Genomic DNA, 16,362 nt, shown 5'->3' with positions numbered 1-16,362 from the left:
AATAGTATAATTTGTCACTTGTTTGAGCTCTTGGCTCTTTATCTACTACTTTTTTTTCAGGTTTTTTTTTTTAAAAATTTTTTTATTTTAAGTGATTTTACTAGGTCTTCTTAGTGGTGTATATTTTTCCATTACACAAATGAGTTTATTTAGTGCACACATCGGATAATGGTTGTGATTTCTTTCGGTCACCCAACAAAAAGAAAGCTTTTTCAATATATAGTCAAAAAGGAAAGAATTTCTTTGAATGAATATAATACATCAAAGTCAAAGACATTAGAGCAAGCTCAATAGTGAATGATTTTAGATGGTGTTTTACTGTGCCAACAAGGAAAGAGAAAATGGGATGGAGGAAAAACAAAAAGGAAAAAAAAGGGGAAAACCGCAGTGTTTACCATCTGGGCGCGTGCCGTGCACACACGATGTTGGGCGTGGGTAGTGCCCTTCACGTGGATAAATCGCATCTCTTCCTCTCTCTGCGCCATGAACCCCACAAAGAACCTTCATTTGTAGGAGAAAAATACCTCCCCAAAAAACAACCATCTCCATTTGTTAAAAAAATACATATAATTTTTTTCTTTCTAAAAAACTGAACAAAAACCCCTATTGGGTTGCTAGGCACAAACCTGTGGCATGAGCTAGCAAATCTATGTACGAGGTCAAAGGTTTAAACTCTATTTCCATTCAAATGTACAAAATTTTTGAAAAGAAATTAAAAGAAAAATCAAAATGAATATATTTGAAGAATTGATTATGATTATGGGCATGGCTGACTATAAAATAGATGAAAAGAACTCATAACTTCAACTTAGTTCTCCACATCTCCCCAATGACTTTTTTTGGTGCTGGATTGTCAGGCCCCTTGTCGCGTTGCCCTGATGTGAAGTACAACCATCCATCCCAGAACCCGACAAGAGTGGTTTTCACGCGGAAAGGAAGTTTTCCAACGACTTTCCATTTCTGTAAATATTCAAAACCAGAAGCAGGCAAAATATTTATAAAAGGGTGAAAACAGATACATGACTGACTAAGAACTAGCAGGGCTTGGTTTCATAATGTGCAAGTTCAACAGGTCTTGCAAAATTCAGATTCCAAATAGGTTACCAAGATGGTGTTACTATTAAAGAGTCGCTAACTAAATGCAGGAAGAATACATTCAGAACAAGAGACTGAGAGAGGAAGCTAATCTGCAGGGTTGCAGGCAGCTTCGTGTAATGAGTTATGTATAAAGGCTAAGAAACGGCTGCAGGAAACTCAGAAAAGCATTCAACCATTCACGTACCAAAAAAAAAAAAAAAAAAGTGCAATGCCTATTGTAAATGGAAGGGTACCTGTGTGTTGAACTGAAACTCGAATATTTCACCAACAAGAACCATCCTTTTGGTTTCTGGGTGCTTCTCAGTTGTTCCTCCAGCAATGAAAATTGAATTGTTAACGATTGCCCAAGCGAACTCTATATGGGAATCTGGTTTAGGCATTGGAGGCAAAGTTTTCCACTTCATATCATCATCTAACATGTACACATGATCATATACTACCTGCAAAATTCAATATCCATGATCATAATTTAATAATTAAACATCAAGCAAATGAGCCCTTATATTTGAAAAACCAGTGGCATGAAGTTTTGGAATGTATGGAATAGAGTAATCAATCATGAGGTTTCCGTGCAAAAAGTGAGAACTAGAAAATCCAAGCAAGCAACAATAGTACACAAAGCATGCTCATTGGAAACCAGCAAACATTCACAATGGATAATACACAACCATTGCAGTGCTGGATTAATTTACTGTCAGATCACCTCATTCCGACGTGAGCATTTGAAAATTGGTGATCCAGGTTTGGCCATAAAATCACCCTCTTGACCACCAAAGACATAAAGTCGGTCATCAAATACAATACAAGTCCTGCACAAGATTTATGGTAAAATGCAGAAAATCAACTTTAAGGAGTGCCTGACAAATCACATGATAAGTTCTTTAATATTAATCAGTCTTTTTCACCAGAAAGATAAACATGGATGACTTTCTCCAGAAGGAGCTTGGCAGCTGAAGTCCCATAGGAAGTGCTAAGTGGCTGATGTTCCACAGTAACAAAGAAATTTGTTATTGTTCCTACATAGTGATACTTTTTTGGACAATACAGGGCAGCCATTGTTAATCTGATACCCATATCGAACACCAATATTTTCTATAAAAAAAGTTTATTTTATTTACTTATTTATATATTTAATTTTTAATTTTTTTATTTTTAAAAAAAACCTTCTGGAGGAGGAATGCAGAGGCAGGTAGAAACCATCCTTGAGTATAACATAAACAAGACACCACTTGTATGTGCACAACATAAACACTTGTGAGTAGCCAATGTACCTATGAGGCCCACCACGAGGAATAGGTATCTCAGAGCGCCACTCTGTTTCTAAGACTTTTCCATCTTCAACTGCAATACTCCAATGCTCTAGTGCTGGAGTGTGCCGATTCTCTTTGCTTCCACCCATCACATGGAGCCGGCCTCTCCAAAGCGTTGTTGCAGGTGCATACCTGAAATTCACTAATCAGTAATCTTCATTCACAGTGAATCTAAGGAGGTCTGATTAACAGCATATTTACTATTAGACAATACTAAGTGCAGAGTTGAGCCCTAGATGCAGAAAACATGAGAGCAACAGTCACATGGGGCATGCATGCATACATACATACATACATATAACAGATATGTATGCTTGTGTGTTATATGTATGTATCCACAGTACAAAGGCGATTTTGCTGCTACCATATATACAAGGACTACTAATAAATGTAAACTCCCTAATCTATGGTATAATTGATTCTGAAACTATAATACTAAGAAACCACTAAATTTATGAGATAATTACACATTAGACTGTGATCTCATTTTTTGTTTTGTTTTGTTTTTCATTTTTTTTTTTTTTTTTTTTTTTTTTAAGACCTTAGGACATCAAATGTTCCTGAATGTTCATAAAGTTACTTAAAAAATTATTTATGAACTAAAAGTGAAAAATGAAATAAATACTTGCACAGAATTCCTTTGATTAAAAAACTTTTAGGTATGCCATTTAGAATGAACTTAGATCCAAAATGAGAGATAAAATTTGAAAACTCACAAAATAAAATGCTAACCGCAGAGGAGTAACCTAAAAGCTATGTGACGTGGTAGCTTATCCAAGTCAGTTCAGTAAGAACACATCAGCTATATGACTATCAGCAACAAATATGATATTTTTGGGTAATTTAAGAATTCTTGCATGTAATTGAAAAGACAATTACTAATTGACAAATTCTTCTTACCTTGGTACTGGCAGGGGAAGCATATCCTGCCATTGCTTTGTCACAGTGTCCAGCACAAATGTGTGTGCAGTAGGGCCTCTACATTGGGGACCATACTGTCCAGTGACAACATAAATGTATCTCCCATCTGTTACCATACCTAAATGCGAATGGGCCATATCTTTGGGCATATCAAACCTCCCTCCCCATGTGTTATCCGTAAAATTGTATATGTCGACATGAGAATGAACCTATTACATTAAAGAATGTAGTTAGGACCATCACTTTGTTAACAAAGACATGAATTTTTTCTCATATTGCATTGTTTAAGAAAGGCAGAAGTAGATTCAGTGCATTTTTTCTTTTGTAAACATAGAGAGCTTGTTTTTCATTTCAACATAGCAGATAAGGAGCAACTCAAAGCTATAAAACACATTTATACCACAACTTGATACTTCTAAATATATCATAACAAGTCAGATTCAATAAACAAGTAACTTTATCACCCTAAAGCAGCTCAAAACTTATGGATTGAGTAATTCCGGGTGTCTGAAGTAGAAAGAACTCAGACCAAAATCATAACCCCATAATTAGCTCCTCATCAAATTCCAATCCTGAGATGATCAAATAACAATAAGTTACTGGTTACTATAGGGAAAGAATGTGGTGGAGAATCTCCTCACAAAATCAATCGTTCCATATCCAGCAAAGACATAAAGAAGGTTCTTGATTTGTATTGCAGCACCATCAAGACGAGGCACTGGGGCTGGGGGCATCTTCTCCCATTTTAACTCCGGAGCAGGCAAATCAGCAAAGGTAGCTGATAATTTCCTCTCAGAAGTGGCATCTTTTTTACTCTTCTTCTTAACTGCCCCCTGTCAACAAACAAATGCCCCATTTCAAACATCAGATCAAGAGCCATCAGACCATCATAGAAATAAAAAATTGACATAAAAATAACATATGTATCTCGGAAATGAATGTATCTATCCGCAGTTGAATTTAAGAGTTTTAAGCCAACCATTGATTAGATTGCTAAGAAGTGGCAGACGGCGAATGGATTATGAGTAAGCAAGACAACCTCACCTCTGTTACGTGTGTCTGATTTGGGAAGATAACGGCATTGGTACGGGAGACAGCCAAGCTACTGAATGCGGCAGAAGAGGAAGACGAAGAAGAAGAAGCCCACAGTAGATCTGCTACGAGAGCGGCTCCTAACAGCCCCGCGCATACAAAAACCAGCTTTCTTGTTCTGTGCTTTCCCGTAGCTCCTCTCGCGCCAAATCTCATTGCATTTGTTCCTTCTCAATCGCCACTCACCGACTACAACTACTTCTTCCGTAATCCAAATCCCTTTCTCGCAAATTCGCAATTATTTGTCGCAATTCCTTGCTCAAATGAAGTATAACCAAGAATGTACCTTCGTCTATAAGAAATCGCAACAAGAGAGATCATGGAACTGTACGGTAAATCGGCAATGAAGCAGGAAGCTGAGAGGTGAGAACTGGTAGTTTTTTTTTCGCGGGCTGTCTGAAACTTTCTGGGGGCAATTGGGCATGGAATAAATGAAAGATTTCGAGTTTTATTGCAATACATGCCCATAAAGCCCAGCCCATTTAAGGTGCCAAGTCCAAAACACATGGGCCCTGTTTGGTAAAATGGCTGTTAGCGGATAGCTGTTAGTTGTTAGCTGATTGTGTTAATTAGATGGTATAAATAGTTGATAACATTAGCTGATTGTAGAAAAGTGTTTGGTAAATTAGTTGTTAGCTGTTTGCTGTTTGGTATCATTTCTTTTCTCAAAAAGCTAATTGAAAAAGTTGCTTGGGGTAGCTTTTTCAATTTTAGCATTTTGGAGTTGCAAAATGTTAATTAACCAAACATTTATATTGATATTTTAATTAAATCAAACAATTAATAGTGATCAAATAAGCCAAAATTGACTTATAGGCCAATTTTTTACCAAACAAGGCCATACTCTTTTTTGAAAAGATAATACACATAATTAACATAATACATAATACACACATAAACTCTTAACATAATATACATAAATTCCATGTTTCAGATGTACATAATTGTATACAAAATGTATACAATTGTATAAAAACAAAATGCACATAATTGTATAACATAATGTACATAATTATATAACAGAATACACATACACTCTATCGCGTCAACCCCCCACACAACGTCATTTTGGGAGGCGCCGCGCCTGTGCGCGGTGGTGCACGGTATAACAATTGCCTTATTTTATTACTCCATCTCCCCCATTTTATGTAAGAAATACTAAAGAAAATTAACAAAGAATAAAAAGTTGATTTGACTAATCAATAGTAAGTATGACGAATAAAAAAGGACAGAAGGAGTCTATAAAACTATCAATCTATAGTGGTATTACTTTGAATCTTGTTTAGATCACGTTTATAGAGTTTAACTAAAGACTAACATATACTGGCACCAAGTTGCTCCCCTATGTGGGTGGTTGTGGGTTCGAGCCTCAGTGGAGGTGGACTATTAACGTGGGTGGTTGCGGGTTCGAGCCTCAGTGGAGGTGGACTATTAACTCTTTCACATATACTACATTGTAATAGAGAAAAAAAAAGATTTAATATGACACACATTTAGTAGTTGAACATGTACGCTTTGGAGGTAACCCTAACATAGTTGGCTTCGTAGCCACAAAATTTCAAGTTCGACTCTCTATGAAAGTTGTCTATTGATGAACTTTATCTGCTCCTTCAGGGATTGCAGACTTTTCCATAAATCAAAACATGCACATTTACCTACTTACCAACTCTTCAAAGCTGTTGGGTTAATATATAATAATATTTTCAGTATAAGCACACCCTGTTCAACTGGTAAGAATTTTGCATTAAAAAAAATGACCATTACAAAATCATAAATGTTTTGAGAGTAAACATAGATGACAAAAACCCTACTTGAGCTATACAGAAATTAGATATTCATCCACTATGTTCAAACAAGCAATGTTCTACCATCCTTAAGCATGCATCATCATCAATTGCATACTACCATAGTGTCATTATCACTATATATACTGCAACCACACAACTATCATCATAGCACAAATCACAGAAAAAAAAATTGAATTTTACACTGGATACTGAGAATCAAACAGGTATGACATCAGCTCTCGACGCGTCTTCACACCTCAAAATAATCCCCTCAAGGCTAGCTGGAAAGATGCATTTCATCCACTGGCATCCTGTTGTTAATGGTTCTGGTTCTGGGGGAGGCACAATCATAAGCACATTCTCAGTCCTGTGCACCACCCCCATTACACTCACTGTGCTTCCTTCTTTGATATACCTACCAAAGGGACAGAAGTTAGTATCTACCATTCTATCCCCAAGCATTATAATTTGCTAATGCAAGAGGGAAGTAAAAATGAAAAATTTTTGTTGGATAGCTTCTGGTTTTGGCGTTTCTGATCTTGGTTGGTAGGTTTTTTTTTTTTTTTTCTTTTTTCTTTTTTTTTGGACGACAAGGGAATCCCATAGCCACTACCAGAGGGTGCATTGGATAAACCAAGAACCACAAGAAGGTAAACCAGCCAAGATTGCCCATAGCTGACCAACATAGGCCGCTCCCACTGGGAGTTGAACTTAGAACCTTGTGGCTACCAAGCCAACAGTCTGACCAACTTGGCCGGATAGCCCCTGGATAATAGGTTTTTGATGAGCCTCCGAGAGAATCCGGCCATTGCTGGCTCTAGATGCTATGGGAGTTGTTTGGCCTAGATTCTTGTAGTTATTGTTTTCTTAAAATTTGCTGATGAAGTGTTTTAGAGGATTTGCAGTGTTTTCCAGATTGTGATCCAGCTTACACTGCATACATCCTTCTTCTACTTAAATGGTGACTTATTGTGGTGCACTAGATGTGAATGAACTCCTCAAACTAAACAAGAGAAGCAAAACGCTTACCCTTCCTTCAATCGCATTATGCGGTCATCGCTTGAAAGATTCCTCTCTCGCAACCACCGGATGAAGTCTGGAGATAAATCCTTGTTCAAAGGGTTGATATCAACAACCACAGATTCCTCCACATAAGGTGTGACCTTTGATCCATACCCAGTCTTAACCAATGCTCTCAATCCAGACTGAAAATCGGAGATGTAGAAGTCGACTACATGCTTCTGAAAGAAAACAAGAAGATGTTTCTAGTCAACACTTTTAAAGCTCAGCAAGCCAAGAAGTGAAAAAGGTAATCAACAAGAACATTTCAAGGTCTTAGTCCCCAACTCCTGACCCAAAGAGGTAAATCAGGACCTAAAAATGAAAATAATCTTATATTTCACTTAGGAGCTTACAAGTTCCAGGCTTCCAGCTGACTTTTTAGATGATATATAACAGATGGCCAGGAAATAAATAAAGGAAGAAAGTGGCTTCACTGATTATATAAGATTGAATTGAAAACAAACAAACAAACAGACAGGAAAGGCTAATTAGCTACTCACTTCTGATGATCTGAGTCCCCATGTAAAACGACGATGTGTTGGATTTGCAGCTTTGGAACCCCAACCTCGATACTCGTACAAACTTGAAGATGTATACACACACCTAGGAACCCTTTGGAAGGACGATTCAAGAGGAACGTTTCCGCAGGTCACCACCTGAAATATCACGAATCATAGTTTAGCATCTAGGGAAATTTGAAAACAATGCAAGCAAGCATACATTGATATTGATGCGCAATGCTTTCAGAAAGGATTTGTTTTCACTTTTCCCAAAAACGTGTAATAAAGCTTTGAGTAAGAGGGTGATAGTATCATATCAATGAGAACAAGAAAGAATATGTAGGATGTTCATTTGAAAGGAGGGCTTATCATAGCCCTGAAGGCAGAAGCCAACAGTAGGGGGAGTAAGGTTCATGATAATGATCAATAATTGAAGGCAATCTAGACAAGGTAGAAGAGAATGTGTCCACGATCAGATTTGAAAATGAAATGCACCGTGAGTCGTAGCTGATTTCCTTATTCTAATCAATGCAATCAGAGAGAGAACACACGGCTTCTCAACTCTTAATCTTTCACTATCTATTTTCTATGTTTTTCCACCTTGGGGTTGGGAGGAAGCAACAGAACCATGTTATTAATTGTAACTCTACAAGAGTCCTTGGCAATGGGAGTCAAATGCTAAATCAGAAAGAAAGAGTGATTACCTATCTAGCATCAGATCTGAAAATAACGAGAATGGCACCACTTTAAAGAGAACACTTACCCCAGAAACCTTGACATATTCTCCATTTTTTGCAGTTCTTAATTCAGCATCTGGATATTTAGCAATGAAACGTATAATAGCTCTTCTTCCCCAGCAAGAATTCCATGTGAAGAGGACAGTAAGAATGCCAAATAGAACTATGACAACAACTAGGAGCACAGCATTGTGCACTGCACCTAGAATAAACCCACCCGCAATGAAGCCCATGACAAATAGCAAAACCATTGCCCATAAGATAGGTTTTGGGAAGTTTCTCCTGAAGGAGAATTCATCATGTTGGCTAAGAGTTGTCACAGCGTGGTTGTTAACAGTACCAGGACCAGGCTTTTTCATAGAGCCCATTGTTTCCAATGGACCAGAGACCTTTCTTGGTGCCCCAGAAGAATTCAGAGGGCCAGAAGAGATGGGGCCAGAAGTAATAAGACCAGTTGTTGGGAGAACTGGCAGTTGAGGTCCTGATTGGCGGCCAGTTGCTATGCTCGATTGAGGTCCAGATGACCTTTTCATAGGTTCCCCATGCCTGTTAAGAGGGCCAGAAGTTGATTTCTTCATTGAAGCTGAACCAGTCACCATCATTGATGAAACAAGACCCGAGGTTGAGTGACTGGCCCTGCCAGAAGCATTAGGATTTATAGGTCCTGAATGTGAAACATTTCCCACAAATGATCCAGTTCTTGAAGGAGCACTAGTTAAAGGTCCTGATTTCCTTGACTTTGAGCCATCCACAGGGATATCAAACATTTTCCCAAGTTCTCCAGACTTCTTGATGTCACCACCAGTATAAGGCATGGCAACAAAACTCATTGTTGGTGTCCTTTCTTTTGGCTGCTCAGGCCGTCCTGACACGTATAGCCCATTGCTGAGCTGGTGAGATGGGAATCTAGAACCCATCACGCTCTCTTATGGAGTACACCTGCGACAAGCGCACACCAATGCAGATACTTTGGCCTTAGTAAGTACCTTGTAAAAGAAATAAATGTGTCAGTTGAAAGCTCTATGCATTACAGGCAGAGGAGAGTAATACAAACAAACAAAGGACTAAAGATCAAATCCAAAGCAACCTGAGTAAACTGAAGCACCTAACCTCTCACACTGTTAATACAGTAAGTAACTCTTCAAATCTTAAAAACCAAAATTTTTTGGTGGCACACTGATCAAGTGAGGATAGGAGATGTTAAAAGTACTTTTTATGTAGCCATTGTGGAAAGCAGGATAATCTAATCCTAATTAAATTGACTTGTGAAACCACTAGGTACTTACTTCAACAAAGATCCTAAACACAGAGACTCAGAAAAATAACAATTCTGTACTGAACCTGTGGATTTCAAATCCAGAAATCCAAACCCAGTCTAGATGAATTCATTTCATAAAACAATGTGTAACAAAGGATAGATCAGAAAGCCAAACTGACATCTGAAATGCCAAAAATAGCACTTCTCCATTTCACACCATTAAAACAAAAACAGCCATCCCCATCCTAGAAGGCTAGAAAAGCCAAAGATAATTTCTTTTTTCCAAATTTAGGTAAGTAAAGAACTGTTAAGTTGTCAATTCTTATCCGAATGTATTCCCCCGCAACAAACCTCACTGTTTTAACCCACATTTCACTAGAATGCGCTAATGTTCCCATCCCAAATCCATAGAAGAAAAGAAGACATAGCAAGAGCATTCCAATTTCACCAAACATGAACAAGATCGAGTCCGCAGATGTAACAGCAAATCACGCAGAGACAATGAGAAGATGGCTAAATGGGGAGAAGGAAGAATGAAGATTTAGGCAATGCTTATAATCCTGAGAAAAAACTCAGATCACAAATCTGTAAATAACTGAAAAGCACCTTATTACAGTACACTTGAGCTGTGAATGCGAGTATAAGCTAGCTCACAAGATTCTGAGCGAACCCGACACCATCAAGGATTCGAACTTGCTCTCTCTCTCTATCCCTCTGAAAATCTTCAGAGAAGCGCAACAACTGGTAGTTGTCCCGTCCGGCAATAACCTCAAAACATGGTTATGCTGAAAGCAAGATTTAAAAAAATAATGTAGGAGTGAGCAATCACAGAGATAATATAATGTACGAGCGGAGAATGAGCAGTGAGGTGAAGTGTGTGATTGTGAAGCGACAGTAAAAACTTAAAATGGGTAGCGTTTCTTTTTCTACTCGATGCTTAATTGGCTGTTAAAACTCAGAATTCGGACATATGGATGGATGGATGAATGAATGAATAGCAGAGATGGTAATGATATTCCTTTATCCTTACTACACTACTCACTTAGCTCTTTGCGTGCAGTAAGTAACGATTTAACAGTTGAGTTAATTTATATCCTCTCATATGTTTTGTCAGATTGAAACAAGCAACGATTTAGCAGTTGAGTTAATTTACATCTTCCTAGATGTTATGTCAGATTGAAACAAGCAACGATTTAGCAGTTGAGTTAATTTACATCCTCCCAGATGTTATGTCAAATTGGAACGTGATGACCATTAGAATTGGAGATTCAACTTTTTGAGAACAATGTTATAGATTTTATAACACATTGATAAGAGTTATTCTTGTTACAGATTTTATAACACATTGGTAAGAGTTCAATTTTACGAGCTCAATGCATATTGATTTTATCATAGTGAGAATACGGGGCGCAATTCAAAATAATTCTTTGATGACAACAACAACAATAATAAGGAAAATGGCATTTTTCACTTTTAAATTTATTAAATATGAAAGTTATGTTTTACTTTTATTCACTCAAACACTTTTTTTTAGGGCATGGTATTAAATTTTTTGTTTATATTGAAAGACAATTTTAAGGTGTCAATTGACATCAATGTCTTTTTGTACTAGGTACAACTCAACATAGTAAATGGAAAAAGTATTGAGTTTTGTACTAGATATTGTAGAGATAGTGTATCCACAATATCCCGTACAAACTTAAAACTTCATCCAAAACTTTGTAGATTGTATCAATTTCAAAGGCACCAATGTCAATCGACACTATAGACTTTTCTATGGATTAAATTGGTAGTATCCAATGTACCTATTGTTAAAAATTGTGTAGTTGAACCGATAAAAATGTTAAATTTAGATAGAAAGTTAACAAATTTGATATTTAGCTCCTGTAAATATGTTAATAACATATACAATATTACAAAATTAGAGTAACTCACTTCAAAATTAATAATTTTTATTTGATCATAAGTTTTTCAACTAAAGTACACTATAATCTCACAAATCGAGACTAATTATTTTCATAACAAAACAGTCACTTACGAGTCTTAAGATAATTGCATTCCCATTTGAAATGATTAATTAAGCTGAAAAGATTTACGTCATCTCATTTATGAATACTTAATGACTATTGAAAATTATGGCATGGATCAAAAATTGTATTGAGGAATCTCAATCATACAGGGATACTTAGGTATTTTGCTTAGATTGCACAATACACACACTTCAGAACTAATGTTTATATTGCTTGAACGAATAATCATAATGTTTGATTTGAATACTCATTTCGCCAACTCATGGTTATACCTACTGGAAACAGTGAACATTTATAGAAAAATTCACATTTTTAACGAACCTATTGCCTATTGGTACCACTTCATTATTAATTAGATGTTTAGATCTCAACGTCAAAGTGCACAGTGAGTGCACAGTGTTGTACAACGTTACAATTTATAGCTGAATGAAAAAAATATATATACATATAGAGGCAGCAAAAGGAATCGGGAATAAGTTGTAACGTTGCAATGGGGGAAAAGTGAAAAACTGTCACTTTAAAATAATTGAAAAGACAAATGTCGATACATAAATAACGGAAAAAGTTGTTATAAGCCTATAATTCAGAGAAGAAAAATGTTGTTTTCTCTTTTCAATATATGAAAGCTATATATAACTATTGGGCCGGGACGGTGATGAGAAAAAAGAGATAACAAAAAATTTTATTATAACCCTTTAACATATCAATTATTACAAATTAACGTTACGTAACAAATATGTGACGTGAGGTACGAAAATTACTGTATAAATGTCACAATTCATGGACTAAAAATATCATTCTTTTTCCTAGAGATTATTAATACAATGAAAATATGAGAGTGACAAAAACCAAAAATCTTCAAAGAATATCACAAACTTATTTTGTTATGAATCAAATTGCATTCAGACTCTCTGAGTATCTGTGACAAAGAAATTATAGAATCAAAAGCAACCAGTAGACTTCAGCTCTTATCCTTCACAAAATCAATTGCTCATAAGCTTTGCACAATCTGCAATAGAAGGGAATGTAATCAATCAGTAGAATGTTATATGTACAGTCACTATTAACCCTGCCCACATTATCACCATAGGAATGCAATAATCAATCAGTAGAATGTTATATGTACTGTCACTATTAACCCTGCCCACATTATCACCATAGGAATGCAAGTAATAATTTATAAAAGCTGTGCTTTGCATGTACAAAGTATAAACCATGCATTTCAGCAATGCTCTCTATTTTTCTGATTTACGGGAAAGCCCGCAGCTGTTAGTCAAAGGTACGCTCTGGGTGAAATCTGCCTTGTAACCCTAGTTGGCAAAGGACCACAAGGAGATAAACTAGTACAGGTTGCCTATAGCTGGCTGGCTCAAACTAAGAAGGCTAATAGACAGCTCCCATGGGAAGTCAAACTTGGGACCTTGTGGGGTAACCACCTGCCTGACCAACTCGGCTGGGGCAATGTTCTCTATAGGATATACACAAACTGCCAGCTAACTTGATCCCTTAACCTCTAAAAGGAATGGCACATACATTTATCATACACTGACAGTGAGTGAGAAAGAAAAAATGGTAAACCAATTTTATAGAAAGTGAAATGCTGTTACTTATTGTTTGTGTTAGTATTCTATATTTAAGGCAAGGTTACTCTTTAAAGCAATATGAAAGCAGAGGGAAACAAACAAAGAAATTTTTTTTAATTTACATGCTCAGCTCCCAAAAAAGATTAAGCATTTGGTAAATGCCAAATTCATTAGGCAAATCTCAGGTGCCAATTCAGCAAAATGCAAATGTTCAGAGTTCCCACACCTTAGAGAAACATAAAATGAATCACTTTATTCTGATGAACTGATTAAGCTGTTGCAAATGCAATTAATTTATCAATGACATAATATAAGATAGTAATACTTTAACTAGTACAGGACCAAAAGAAACATGAAAGACAGATCATTAGGCTGTGGAAAGGGGGCTCATCAAACTACATGCAGCTAATGGAACACTTTGATTCAGATGCAAATTTTTGAAGTTGTGGTTCTAAGCTTCTCCAGCTCATTCAATTTAGATGTACATAATATCCAATTTTTTTCTGCACATTCATGCTTTGTAGATGAGACAGCTTCTATATCCCATCCTATAAATTAAGAAAGATGAAAGGAGGTGCTTCAACAAGATGCACCAGAACAATATGCCATGCATGATTCTTCCAAACCAATACAGAAGGCACTCCCAAAGACAGTACTAGTATCTAACCACCGATTTCCAAGCAAGCTAGCAAGATAATAATCAAAGTACAATCCATAAACAGGAAAAGATGCCACCTTTTGTGGTCATAGAAAAAGGCCAAAAAATGAAGACAAACAAGAATCCTAACATCTGGCAAGAATCAAATATGGAATGGGAACAGACTAAGAATTACAGCAGTCAGCAAGTAAATTGGAATACTAATCAAAGCACCAAAGCACTAGTTATGGGGGTAGTAACTGGTAAATGCTATGTATTTCTGGCTTTCTGCATACATGATTTCAATCATCAATCAGTCAAAATCATGCCAAAGACTATATCTTTCAGTATATCATCAAATTAAAATGTCGATTCCTTTGGAGAATTGGACCAAACCAATTTCCCGTTGAAGATATAAGCAAGAATTGAATCATAACTGTAAAGATCAAAATTTTAGAGCTAGACTGCCACAAACCGATATTAATCGCATCATAAACCCGAACAAAATGATGATTTTTTTTTTCTATATTGGAAAAATGGCGAGAAAATCAAACAAATACTCCGTAAAACTGTATGCTTCGTAGTAATTTAGTAAAAAATCAATATAGAATCGAATTAAATACAAGCACCTTGGAGGATCGGAACGGAAACAGATCAATGGCCGCCGTGGTCCTTGGCATGCTGCTGATGCTCGAGATGGCGGCGCTCCTCGGGGAGAGCGACGAGGTAGGAGAAAAGCATGCCGCCGAAGCAGACGTGATAGAGCGGCTCGATGGAGTTAGTCTGGATGTACTTTGCGTTGTAGTTATCCAATCCCCTCTTCACCGCACTCTTGACGTAATCCATGGACATCATCGGCTTCAGGTGCGCCGGCACTTCCTTCACTTTCATCCCCTTTATCTCGTTGTAGAAAGTCCTCATCCTCATCGCCATTCTCGCCGAGATCCGATCAAAACTCTTTGCTCTTTCTTCTTCTCTCTCGCTGCGGTTCGGAACTGTAAATCCGTAACTCCCACAAACTCTCGGGTTTCAACTTTCAACCAGGGATTTTTATTTTTATTTTTCAGTATTCTGACAGAGCAGACTCGTTTGGTTACAGGGAGAAAGCTATTCCACTCCGGGATACGTAATCCCGGTTTGCGCCGGGGACAGAAATGGAATATAAAAAATTTGATATTCCAGCTCAGCCCTAGAAACGTAATTTTCTTATTCCACCGCCGCAGCCCCGTACTATAGTTCTTCGTCTGCCTCCTCTAAACCCCGGAACTTCGCTCTCTTCTATATATATCGTGCGATTATTAGCCTTTGTTTATCATTCATTTACGATATAGTGGAGCTAGAGCTCTGCAAACTAAAGTATTCTCAGTAGTCGTGGATTCTGTATTTCGTCTGAAGATCTGAGCTTTTTTTTTTTCTTTTTTTCGTTTTCATCCTGTTGCCATTGAACCGGAAATCATGTTTGGTCGTCTGTTTTGTTTTGGTTGGGGTTAATGTTGTTTCGTGGATGATGAGAACATCAATTATACAGTTATCCCTGTCTGATTTACTCTGTGCTGAATGCATACCTCTCAAGGCTGACACTGAACAACATTGCCTGCAATTTACTTTTTCTTTGTTTCGACTTTGGAGTTTGCCTATGATGACACTTTTGTATGGTTCCTGAAATGCTAGGTTTTAACCTGGCTACAATGATTATGCATTGAACTAGGACGGTCTGAGGCATTTTGTTTTCATCTTTCTTTTTTTCTTTTTCTTGATAGAGGTAAATGATGTGTTGTTATGTACAGAGTTGAGTACTCCTAACTATTGTTGTGAGCACAATGATTCTCATCTGAATAGGAAGATCTGATGCCTCTTTTGGTTTCATAATCTGTTTTATGTAGGGTTTAGCTATGTCAGCTTGTAAATCCTAATTTTTCTGTCTTTGTTGAATGATGAGAATAAGCAATTACAGTTATCCCTGTCTGATGTATTTTGCTGAATGCTTTTGATCTGACTTAAAAACATTTTATAGTTTTTCTTCATTTATTGTCTCATTCAGTTTAATTAATTGTTTGCAATGCTGCTGTTTGCTCAAGTATGTAAAATTGATTCATTTTCTTTAATATAGAGTTACTATTTATGTTTGAGGATTGGAAAAAAAGTTTGTAAATTATGATATTTTAGTCTCTTGAATGATGAGAATAAGCAATTTCAGTTATCCCTGTCTGATGTATTCTGCTGATAGCTTGTGATCTGACAAGACATAACAGTTTTATTTCATTGGTATCTCATTCACCTTCTCATTGACTAATTATTTGCAATGCTATTGTGTGCTCGTGTGTTCAAAATTAATTTATCTTTTTTA

General features: G+C 36.8%; 2 protein-coding genes and 1 long non-coding RNA gene across 5 annotated transcripts; all 3 read right to left on the bottom strand.

Moving 5' to 3' along the window:
- Positions 1–615: 615 nt before the first annotated feature.
- Positions 616–4,851, bottom strand: LOC109188227 (kelch repeat-containing protein At3g27220-like). Of its 2 annotated transcripts, XM_019338815.1 has the most exons (8): positions 4,374–4,851; positions 3,971–4,162; positions 3,309–3,538; positions 2,370–2,540; positions 1,802–1,907; positions 1,332–1,538; positions 781–960; positions 616–746 (listed from the first exon to the last, which is right to left on the bottom strand). In XM_019338815.1, exons 1-7 carry the CDS (start codon positions 4,575–4,577, stop codon positions 796–798), a joined length of 1,275 nt encoding a protein of 424 aa, XP_019194360.1. In that variant the 5' UTR covers positions 4,578–4,851; the 3' UTR covers positions 616–746; positions 781–795. The 2 variants fall into 2 exon arrangements, with proteins under 2 accessions (XP_019194360.1, XP_019194359.1); XM_019338814.1 differs by having other exon boundaries at positions 616–960.
- Positions 4,852–6,143: 1,292 nt separating this feature from the next.
- On the bottom strand, positions 6,144–10,732 carry LOC109188226 (uncharacterized membrane protein At1g16860-like). 2 transcript variants are annotated; one of them, XM_019338812.1, is made up of 5 exons: positions 10,372–10,732; positions 8,534–9,493; positions 7,771–7,926; positions 7,238–7,449; positions 6,144–6,623 (listed from the first exon to the last, which is right to left on the bottom strand). In XM_019338812.1, exons 2-5 carry the CDS (start codon positions 9,422–9,424, stop codon positions 6,425–6,427), a joined length of 1,458 nt encoding a protein of 485 aa, XP_019194357.1. In that variant the 5' UTR covers positions 9,425–9,493; positions 10,372–10,732; the 3' UTR covers positions 6,144–6,424. The 2 variants fall into 2 exon arrangements, with proteins under 2 accessions (XP_019194357.1, XP_019194358.1); XM_019338813.1 differs by lacking the exon at positions 10,372–10,732 and adding an exon at positions 10,214–10,336.
- A 1,812-nt stretch (positions 10,733–12,544) lies between these two features.
- Positions 12,545–15,080, bottom strand: LOC109188361. The gene is made up of 2 exons (XR_002055395.1): positions 14,645–15,080; positions 12,545–12,804 (listed from the first exon to the last, which is right to left on the bottom strand). It is a non-coding gene; the product is annotated as an uncharacterized LOC109188361 (long non-coding RNA).
- Between the last annotated feature and the right edge of the window lie 1,282 nt (positions 15,081–16,362).

The sequence above is a fragment of the Ipomoea nil genome, unplaced genomic scaffold (genome assembly GCF_001879475.1).
Source record: "Ipomoea nil cultivar Tokyo-kokei standard unplaced genomic scaffold, Asagao_1.1 scaffold1421, whole genome shotgun sequence".
Taxonomy (NCBI): domain Eukaryota; kingdom Viridiplantae; phylum Streptophyta; class Magnoliopsida; order Solanales; family Convolvulaceae; genus Ipomoea; species Ipomoea nil.
This window is presented reverse-complemented; position numbering and strand designations above follow the sequence as displayed.

Bases quoted from the DNA above. Each gene is read 5' to 3' on its own strand.
- LOC109188227 (XM_019338814.1), bottom strand. From the start codon at position 4,577: ATGAGATTTGGCGCGAGAGGAGCTACGGGAAAGCACAGAACAAGAAAG. The intron at 4,163-4,373 runs GTGAGGTTGTCT...GTTTGTTGACAG, and splicing joins ATCAGACACACGTAACAGAG to GGGGCAGTTAAGAAGAAGAG. The intron at 961-1,331 runs GTACCCTTCCAT...GAATATTTACAG, and splicing joins AGTTTCAGTTCAACACACAG to AAATGGAAAGTCGTTGGAAA.
- LOC109188226 (XM_019338812.1), bottom strand. From the start codon at position 9,424: ATGGGTTCTAGATTCCCATCTCACCAGCTCAGCAATGGGCTATACGTG. The intron at 7,927-8,533 runs GTAAGTGTTCTC...GTGATATTTCAG, and splicing joins AATATGTCAAGGTTTCTGGG to GTGGTGACCTGCGGAAACGT. The intron at 7,450-7,770 runs GTGAGTAGCTAA...GTTTTCTTTCAG, and splicing joins GGGGACTCAGATCATCAGAA to AAGCATGTAGTCGACTTCTA.